At 28.3% G+C, this 10,412-nt stretch overlaps 1 protein-coding gene and 1 long non-coding RNA gene across 2 annotated transcripts; one reads left to right on the forward strand and one right to left on the reverse strand.

Moving 5' to 3' along the window:
- The first annotated feature begins 3,260 nt into the window (after window positions 1-3,260).
- On the forward strand, window positions 3,261-3,536 carry LOC120358465. Its single transcript, XR_005575412.1, has 2 exons — window positions 3,261-3,366; window positions 3,475-3,536. It is a non-coding gene; the product is annotated as an uncharacterized LOC120358465 (long non-coding RNA).
- A 1,694-nt stretch (window positions 3,537-5,230) lies between these two features.
- On the reverse strand, window positions 5,231-9,954 carry LOC113003716. Its single transcript, XM_039452484.1, has 9 exons — window positions 9,786-9,954; window positions 8,280-8,399; window positions 8,072-8,189; window positions 7,607-7,868; window positions 7,397-7,507; window positions 7,235-7,325; window positions 6,402-6,547; window positions 5,448-5,580; window positions 5,231-5,380 (listed from the first exon to the last, which is right to left on the reverse strand). The coding sequence occupies exons 1-9, from the start codon at window positions 9,921-9,923 to the stop codon at window positions 5,330-5,332; spliced, it is 1,170 nt and encodes a 389-aa protein (XP_039308418.1). The 5' UTR covers window positions 9,924-9,954; the 3' UTR covers window positions 5,231-5,329.
- Window positions 9,955-10,412: the final 458 nt, after the last annotated feature.

The raw sequence follows: 10,412 nt of genomic DNA on the forward strand, positions 1-10,412 counted from the left end.
AATTGGTTACAGCATAAAGAATATACGTCAGAAGTAATTTATTTAACATTAATTTAAAATAATTAGATAAAAATTAACAATTTTAGAATTGAGATAAGTAAATATAAAATACGTATAAAGCATAATATAATGGGTTAATAGTGCTCAATATATTAAAAAAAAATTAAAAATTTTTTACTTTGTTCAAATTAAGGTTGTAATAAATTTACATTTGTATATATATATTTTTACATATTCTTATGTATCTTATATATTCTTATATGTGTAGATAATAAATTTTATCTTCTTTTGCTATTGATATATTTCTGAAGAAAAATTAATATTGCTATTATATAATTTTTTATAAGCATTATTAAAGGATATGATATAATTCTTGTGAGTTTTGGCCTTTTGTAAAATTAGCTGAAATGTCTAGTATGTCATAATTCTTGACTCACTTATCAAAAGTTGTAATTGGCACAAAGCTGGGAAACTTCGGTTTTTTGTTACAACAGTTTGAAATGTCGTATTTTATTATATGTATTTATGTATGGTGGAAAATTTTAAATCCATTTTTTTAGTTTTTTGTAATATTGAAATTTTTAATTAAATAATAATATGCTACCTACATACATGAAGATGTTTCGTGCGTATATGTACGTTTGCTGGAGTATGTGCTTGTGTAAATAAGGTGGAAAGGCAAATATGTTACTATGTAACTCTTAAAGTGTTAAGTGTGTTCAAAAATATTTTGTAACAAAGCGAGGCATACATACGGTTACATCCGTCTTTTATTTCAAAGGACAGTCCTTTATTTCAAGTAGCTGTCTTTTAGATTTATTCATGTCTTGAAAACTCAATTTTGTCTTTTTTTAAAAATTGTATTCTTCATATTACTTAATTTTGTCTTTTATTTACAAAATTACTGTATTAATTTGAAGACAGTTTGTCTCGGAAAAAAAAGTGAAGTTAATTCTTGATACATTGAATTGCTATTGGCACTTTTTCAAATTTATTCGATTAATTTAATTAGAGGTTGAAAGAAAAAAAATATTTTAAAAATTATAGAATTTTGTTTATATATTTTTCTGACTCAAACGCTCCTACTAAGAGAATGTTATCAATAACGAATAATATATGGAGTAGAGAAAAAACCCAACTTGACGTTAACACTTTTGAATCTGGTATTATTTGTTCAAAATACAATTATGAAATTGTTTAGAATTTCATGATTTTTTAATCGATTATCATCATTCTTTAAAACAAATATATTTTCGTCAGAAATACATTAAAAAACTCATTATTTTTATTAAAAAATATATGTGTATAAATACCATTGTTAAAAATGTATAAAATATAAATATATATACATAAAGATAATTTTTTCTTATATATTTATATATTTAATTAAAATTCAGATTGAATTGGTTTTTATTTATTTATTTATTTTTTGTTATTTTGAACCTATTTCAAATTTAAATGATTTATTCCAACGCAGTCAAACCAGTTTAAAATTATAAGAAAGTTGCAAAGTGCTTTATTTTGATATACAACACAAGACAATTTTGAAATGCTTCGATTCTTAACTACCATAAAATAATTTACAAACATATAAGAATAAAGCCTTAAAATTTTGTCTTTTATTTTCTCGAAGAAAATATGGCCACCGTATGCATACGTGTGTGCGAATGTATGTATTATAGAGAGCGGACGATGGACGGGCGACACGGCACGCGATAAAACAAAAGAAAAATTCCGGATAATTCAGGGGATCTCGCGCCTCGAGATTCCCTATTATCACGCAGATGTTTTTTTTTTTATAAAAAATGCAATTTGGTACCGATATCGCTTGTCCTGAGCCCGCGTCTTCTCATTACGGACCAGAGCACACGAGTAATAAAAAAAAAAGACGTGTGGATTGTGAATTGACAAATTATATTGCAAATTTGGTAATATATGTATAAACCGTTTGTTTATCCTCTCTCAAGTCGAGGATTAAATAAAAAGTTAAAACGCAGGGTAGTCACTCCACGGCGACATTCTCGAACTCAGGGCGGCTGCCCTTAAACGTTGTCGAGACGAGATGCGCGCGCTTGTCATAACGACGTAGTAACGATGGTGTGCTCAATTTGGCTAAACCACGCCCCTTTTCACGGCAAAGTGTCTCTTATTCCTGAAGGCTGCCAACTGTGAAAAAATGAAATATTTAATGTCGGAAAGTTGCTGAACCTAGATGGTCGCATCTTTGTCACATGTACGAATGCGTGCATTGCGTCTTTTTCTGTCATACCAGCGCCGCCAGCGTCATTGCTCCAATTTCAGCACCTTTGCTTCATAGCGTCCATAGTAACAACACGTATTTTTAGGTTATTTTTTAAACTTTATTGTAAAATAAAGTGAAAATGGTACGTTGTGTAGTGAAATCGTGTAAAAATTGCAACGAAACGTGCTTGCTGGCGCAAGTAAGCTTTTTCCGATTTCCGGAAAATGCAGTAATGCGTGAAGGCTGAATTCAGAGAATCGGAGAGAGTTTTATGCCGAAAAATATTAAGAATGGTAAGTCTTATTAAATATTATTAGCCAATTTTTTGTAATGACATTATTTCCATTACAATTTGTATTACACACACACAGGCACACACACAACATTCCAATACTGTTCCAATAGAAAATATTGTAAATATTCGTATCTTAATAGAGCAACCTAACCTAACACCAATTACTTGATATACATACTAACCAACAACTTTCTATTTAATTATCTTAACTTTTGCAATAATTTTAAAGAATAGTACATTAAACTGATGCAATATGTTTCAAGATAATTAAATGTACATATCATGTATACATTTATACATATTGTCGAAATTAAAATAATTTAATAGGAAGTTACATAGCACACATCAAGTGCTTGATGTAAACTAGGACAATTGTTAACTTATTAATTGTTAGTTAACTTAACTATTATTCTGTCATTTGAATTTTCAGCAAATATACGCTTAGCACACTTCACAGAAGATTTGTTTGTGAGAAGTAAGAAGATTTGACCTCCTATGGACATTCGAAGACGGTCGCTTTTGCCGAGTGCAGTTCCAACATTATTGTTACCAAAAACGGAAAATAGGTAAACATGAATAAATAATAATTGATGTATTAATTACTGAAAAATACATTCCTTTTTTTGCATAACATTATCAAAGTAACATTTATGTTTTCTATTTTAGTGACAATGAAAGTAATATGGACTTCAAAGTCATAGCCGAAGATTTTCCGCTTCCCGTCACGAAAATGTACATGCAGTCTTCCGAGTTACTCGTCAGCCCTGATGATCCATCGAATATACAGGAATGTATGATAGATGTAGAATCACCAGGGTCGATTTAGAAGGTAAGAACAACATTGAACGATTACTGATGATAGTAATTTGCTATCTTAATGTGCCACGAAATTCTTGGTATATACAATAAACAATAATGTTTTGTTTCATTATTACAGTAATTGAAGGCTGGACGAAACATATGCAATGTGTCGAACGTCACCAAAAACAAGAAAAAAATGAAAAAAATCAAATAGAACTTTTAGCTCTTAGCTTTTTAACTTTGAAATGTATAAAATAATAAATAATTATGTGTATCTAAAAACTGTATAATATAAGAATTGTGTATAATAAATTATTATATTTATCATGAAACCTGCATAAAAAATAATGACTTATTTCTACACATTTTGTCGGTAGAGATTGTCTTAGTCAGTTCATTCGAAAACAGCAACATATACCTCAAGCATAAAATCAATGAATATTATTTTATTTTATTTAATTTAACTATCTCAACTATTTTTTTCTTTTCATTCTTAATGAAACAATATCTTCAATTTTCAATAATTTCTTATTTACAAAAAATTCTGTAACAATTTGTGGACTTAATAATTCTATTTATTTCTTGTTTTGGAAAAAATTCTTGTATATCAATGGTTGTTTTTAAAATTTTTAAGAACTTTATTTTTTATTATTAAAATTATCGTAAAATTTATTACGATATTTATATTTGTAGTGTTATTTCAAATATTATTTTATTATTAAATACTATTAATCTTTATATTTTACACAAACTGTTTAATTTTTATTAATTTTTTACAATGAGCGCAGTTAGTCTTTCGTGTCGTGTTGTATTTAATAACATTTATTTACAGCGGTAACTATCTACAAGAAAAGAGACAGAGTGAAAATAGAAAACGTCCGACAAAGACAGTTATATCAGGTGTACAGACTTTAGAAAGTGAAATACTTCAACTTTTCACAGTTGGCAGCCCTCTGGAATAAGAGGCAGAAAAACGACAGAGAGCGCAGATTTTAGAGAAAGAAGGCTGCAAATTGAGCACACCATGCTATCCCTTCCGAACCAGGGCGGCTGCCCTTAAACGTTGTCGAGACGAGATGCGCGCGCTTGTCATAACGACGTGTGATCGTATACGCATTCGTTAAAGTGACTATATTTACGACAGCATGTAATAAACTTGTTATATTATTAAACGAAATCAAGTGGTGAAGAATTAAGTTTTATTCAACATGAAAGTAAGCCGCGAATAAACAAAACAAAATAATATACGCGATTCAGTCCCGGGGGAGATCTCGCTCTTTCGCTTAGTGCCCGGCCCGATCATATGCGCACCCTTGCGCTTCGCGTAGACGTGGGAATGAAGTGGCGAGGCAGGTAAAACTGTCACGTGACATAGACATTTTTTTATTAGATAATTTACTACATTGTTTATCTGGAGATGTATCAACCAGCCATAAAACAATTGTCGAAAGTATGAACCAACCTAGTAGAAAATTGCACTCATATAAACTAGTTAAAAATTGTAATTATAAGCGAATGTTTTCTCTCATTATAGTCCCGACAATCTTCAATGAAAAGCGTTCATAGTTTTATTGTATTAATAACTACGAGAATTTAATTGTCGTACTGTGCGATAGATTGTTTTATCACAAAAATTAATTCTGTCCAAAACTAATTACTTGTGAAACTTTGTAGATAATATTAACAAGAAGTATATCTAGATATAAAGGAATAGAAAGAAATAAAATATCAAAATTATTGTATATCATAATAATTAAATGAGTTTATAAATAGAATACGTCAAAATTAGCTACGTGTGGAATATTTTGAAAATTAAGTAAAGAAGCGATGCGTAATGAAATAAAGTATTACTTATTGATGAATGAATAACACAAAGAATGATTCACATAATCAAATTATATCTTCCTACTTTATTTTTCTATAGAAATTTTTTTTCATGCGTTTACAATTACTACGAATATAAGTTACTTCTTCTGCGTTAAATCATGGAACTACTGTAAGGAGTAAAATACCGTCATGAAGGATATTGCCGTGCTCGTGATCTAGAACAAATAATTTACTAGTAACGTGGATGAGATGTCTTTGCATTCTTTATTTGTGTTATCTTACCGAGGTAAAAGATTCCATTGTTATAGCATATATACCGCCAATATTCATCGCCATTTGCTTTGAGGAGACTTGCATTATAAACAATAACGATTTCTGTATTGTTACAGGTGCTTTGTACCAAAACGACATGTATCTAGAAAAAATTTTATTTAATTTGGTATACATGTATATACGTGGCATATAATATATATGTAATTAGAAATTCTCTAAAAGTGTATCATGTATACATATTGTATTTCGAAAAATTACAGGAGCTAATATTGCAGTAATTTGCGGCTGATCTTGATACATAATAATAATTTTTGTGTGACTTTTATAATCTCCATGAACTCCGCGTTTTATATTCGTTTATCTTGAAACGTAATCCTTAATTGAAGTTGAAATAATTAATGTCACAAATTAAATTAACGGGTAATTTAATAATCTCGGTGTTTATGTACATATTAAAACATTATAAAGAGTTTATTACCACAAAATACTACTTCAGACCGATATATTAGCTCTTTCAGCTTTATGTTTAACATTTTTAATAGTTCTAAGTTTACATATTATTGCTTGGAAAGATGCAGACACAATAAAAGAAATAAACAGGGAACACGGACTGAAGAACAGTTCAATATGTTAAATTAAGAAAACATGTTCCATGTTCCTTACAGTTTCTTTAGTGTGTCTGCACATTACTACGCCACCTGAGATTTTAAATTTTCAATCTTTTATATATGAAATTTATTTGTTATTTAAATAGTTCCATAAATAACTGTAACATGTATACTGTGATGCACGTTTTAAATAAACAAATTTGTTTTTTAGACATTTTGAAAAATTAGATGAAAATTACAACTTAAATATTACTTTCGTAAATATTAAAAAATTATCAATAACAATGCAAAACAATTAAGTACAGATTTTACAAATTTGTTTCAGCGTAATTTTGTACCCAGGAATACTACATACGGTGCATTAAATAACTCGTCAGCATGGTTTATTACTATTTGTCCCATAAAAGACGAGGTTAAAAGAAATACTTCATATCCCATAAAAAAACATATCGCTAGTAGAAATTCAACCGTATCATGTATGCGTTTTATTGCGTTCATCACCTATTAACATATTAATAAGAATTGTATATGAAAGTAATTAAGAATTACATAGAATATAATTGAATACAAGTGTTACATGAATTTAAACACATACGTACACACGTAGATAGGGTGAGCAAAAAGTATGGAACCAAGAAAACATTTCGAAAAAAAAAGATATTTTAATTATATACATTTTTAACATAATATTTATGATTCCTCTAATTATTCTGCATATAAAAATTTTAAAGTGGAATTATTGAAAACAATAGTTAAAAATTTCAGGAGGTACTTTACACACACGTTATAAAAACATGTGCCAGAATAAAGCATATATTATTATCTTTTGGATAATTCTATCTTACTCCTTTTTGTACAAAATAAGTAGAAGAATTACATAATATAAAAATGATTATATAATTCTATTTTATAAAAATGGTATTAACCCTTTATATGATTTTTACTTTGAAAAATTTATTATTTCAAAAATGTTAGCATTATTTTTTTTTCCAATGCATACAATGTTGTTAAACATTTTCTTACAAATGTTTTGTTTTCGATACATTTTATTGGTTTAATAATTTTGCTCATCTTGTATGTGTACATATACACATCTTACACTGCATTAGAAACGATTAAGTTTTATAAAATATTAATTATGCGTATAAGTTGTACAAAACATATTGTAAACAAAAGAAAGTTACTTACTCTATATAAATTCATAGCAAAACTACAAATGCCTATCACTATCAGAACAAGAAGAAATACGGTAAAACTTGTCATAATCTTTTTACAAAGCCTTGAAAACAATAAATCAACTTTTATTAAATAAAGAACAGTTTTGTCATAGTTTTAACATTAGATACCTACTTTTTTGCTTTTTGATGAAGTTCTACTATTCTAATTATTTTTCCGACGATTTCGTTTCTTTTGTTGGAGCACGCTATTATCTTATTGTCCACAAAGTTTTCTGTTTGATAACTGATAACATTAAGTTTCTATTTAGCTGTGCCAGAAAAGCAATTATTTTTATTTTGTCATATTTTAAGAAAATATTGAAACATTCACATTTCTTCTTACCTACAAATTTTTAATATTGCGCAACAATGTAAAGTTATCGATAGTGAGATCGAAATAAAGGCTGTTGACGCCAGTGTACCAATGACATGACTGATAAGAGTGTAATAGAAAAAAAAATAATACTGTATTCCGATATTTATTTGGTACTCCTTCATGAATAATAAATTGTGTGTACGTGATTCATTTAATGGTCGAAGAAAATCGAAAATATCCGGCAGCACTCCGATTATTACGAATGTAAGTGCTAGGAACATTAGCAACCCTAAATTATACAAGATATATCATGTCATACACATACATTACAAATTTTTTCCTATTTTATGCAAAAGACAATTAAAACATGATGTGTAAAGAACAGTTAAAACATGCTAGTCGCAGAAAAAATCAAGAGTAATATTATGTTACAAATAACTGAATAATGTATGTTCTATTATGTTTTTTATATAATCAAAGAGCTAACATTACATATCACAGTAACTACAAATTTTTCTCCTTGGTGAACGTAATATTCTAGTATTTTAATTTCCTGTGAATCTATCAACATTTGCCGATGATTAATAACTTCTTCCAGCATACGTTTTAACTATATTAAAAGAAAGTTAAATTAAACGGAGTCTCAAATTAGTATAAAAATCTTCTGTGAAAGTTGGCTTTATTAATTATAATCGCATACTTCCTTAGTATTGAAGAAAAGTGCGCTAAAGACTACAAGTTCCAAAAAAGCTTGAAAAGCATCCGACAAAATCGTGATAATGGTATTTACACTATAGTCAGCTATAATAAGTTGCCCAAACTATAAAAACACATACGTTAAATGCACTTAACAATATCACTATCTATTTATTATTTAATATTTTATTTATTGCTATGTGTACAGAATGAATTTTTACAAATATACATATTTTTAAATTTTATCAATAAATATATTTATGAAATAATTTTTTATCAGTCTAACATTAGATAATGCTTTAAATAATAAATAATTATTATATAGATAATAGATCATTTTATATATTTATAGTGTCCTAAAACTGTGTTTTATTTATATTTTTCTCTTTTTTATTATGCGGTTTTAACATAAACACGAGATATAAAATAAACTAGCATACCTGGTAACAAGATAGACTATATGATAGTAATAAAACCGTGTAGGATAAAATATAAAACAACATTAGATCTATTTATTAAGTTAGAAATCTAATTTGATTCTTATACGTTGTTGCATCACAGTTGCGCCCAATTTTTACCGTATTCGGAGTAAGTATTTGTGTAAATCGTCAAAAATGTTTTACATGAAAGTGAAAGACTCATACGAATCCTCATATACAGTAATTTGTAAATATTTTCTCTACAGGGTGAGTCTTAATGTAAGGACTGTCATGTAAGAAGCGTTTAGGTAATTAAAAGTGTAGTTCATAGGTCATCTCTTATGGTAAAGCATGGGGACAACCATTAAAACATCCTGTATATGACTTACGTTAAAGAAAAAGGAATAGAAAAGGAAAATGTAGCATTATGTCTGTCTCATCAGATGCACATTTTAGTTTATCTTACGAAAAATTTAATTATTACAAAATTTGAAATATTATTATAAATATTGCCACGTCATCTGTTGGATGATGTATTCTAATTTGAATTTATTTTTTTAAAGTTTTAGTTTTAGTTCTTCTTTTTAAAAAATACAATTTGAAATCAAAAAGTCAGTATTGAGGACGACTTTCTTCTATATAATGCTGGATATTTATAAGTTATTTCTCATCTCATATATTTCAAAAATGATCCAAAATTATGAAAATACGAGTATAATGTGTAATATGTTTTCTACATTTTAAAATATTACTTTTTCAAAGTGATTGGAAAGGGAAAGAGTATAATATTTTGAAATGATCGAATACATTTAATGGTTTTTTATAATTTTGAACTGTTTTTAAAATATAGAGGATGAGAACAAATTTTATAGATACCCTATATATTATTTATATGCTATAAAACGGAGCAAAGGAGAGGAATTGTATTATTATAATACAATTATACAATCCTGAAAAACTTTTCTTGAAGAGATTTAAAATAATTTATGAGATGTCAACGTATTTATGCATATTTCGAAACAATTAACGAGTTGCTCCAAATCTTTAGCATTCTTATTTTAGAATGAAATAAAAACAAATTATAAAATTACCTCTGCAATCACGTGAGATATAAGTAATATACAGATGCATATTGCACGAAAACGTTCACACTGTGTTCTTCCATAAGGCCATACCCCTAGAAACCTCAAAAGAGTTTCGTTAAATTTATAACAGTTATCGCCGAACATGTGTATTCTCTTGTATTGATCGAAACGCGAATAAGAAACGTATCGGTGAAAGTAGATTTCAAACAGCAGTTTTCTAGATTTTTTTCCGTATATAAATAATTTTTGTAATACATTAGCCAATTTTTTTTTTTAAACTTTACGTGACTCTTGATAATTATCGGGACAAAGTCGAGAAGTGAATGACAATTGTAGCAATTTAAAAATTAGAATTGTTTTTTACTTTTGCACGATGTTTTTATAAAATATTGTAATCGGCGTTTATGGTACCGTCAAGTTACATAGGAGATTATCGATTGCTCGCGTTTACATTTTTATGCTGAAAAAGAAACGACGGGAAGTTGAATTATCCAAATGGCACGTTATGTTCGTCCGATGTACTTTTTCTTTAGGAAAGGGTGAAATAGTATCCCCCACTTTTTAGTACGGTGACGCAAGCGTGGTTACGGTCTTCTCGCGAAACACCCTCATTGTTGTCGGAGACGTTGAACG

Source organism: Solenopsis invicta, chromosome 8, assembly GCF_016802725.1.
Source record: "Solenopsis invicta isolate M01_SB chromosome 8, UNIL_Sinv_3.0, whole genome shotgun sequence".
Classification (NCBI taxonomy): Eukaryota; Metazoa; Arthropoda; class Insecta; order Hymenoptera; family Formicidae; genus Solenopsis; species Solenopsis invicta.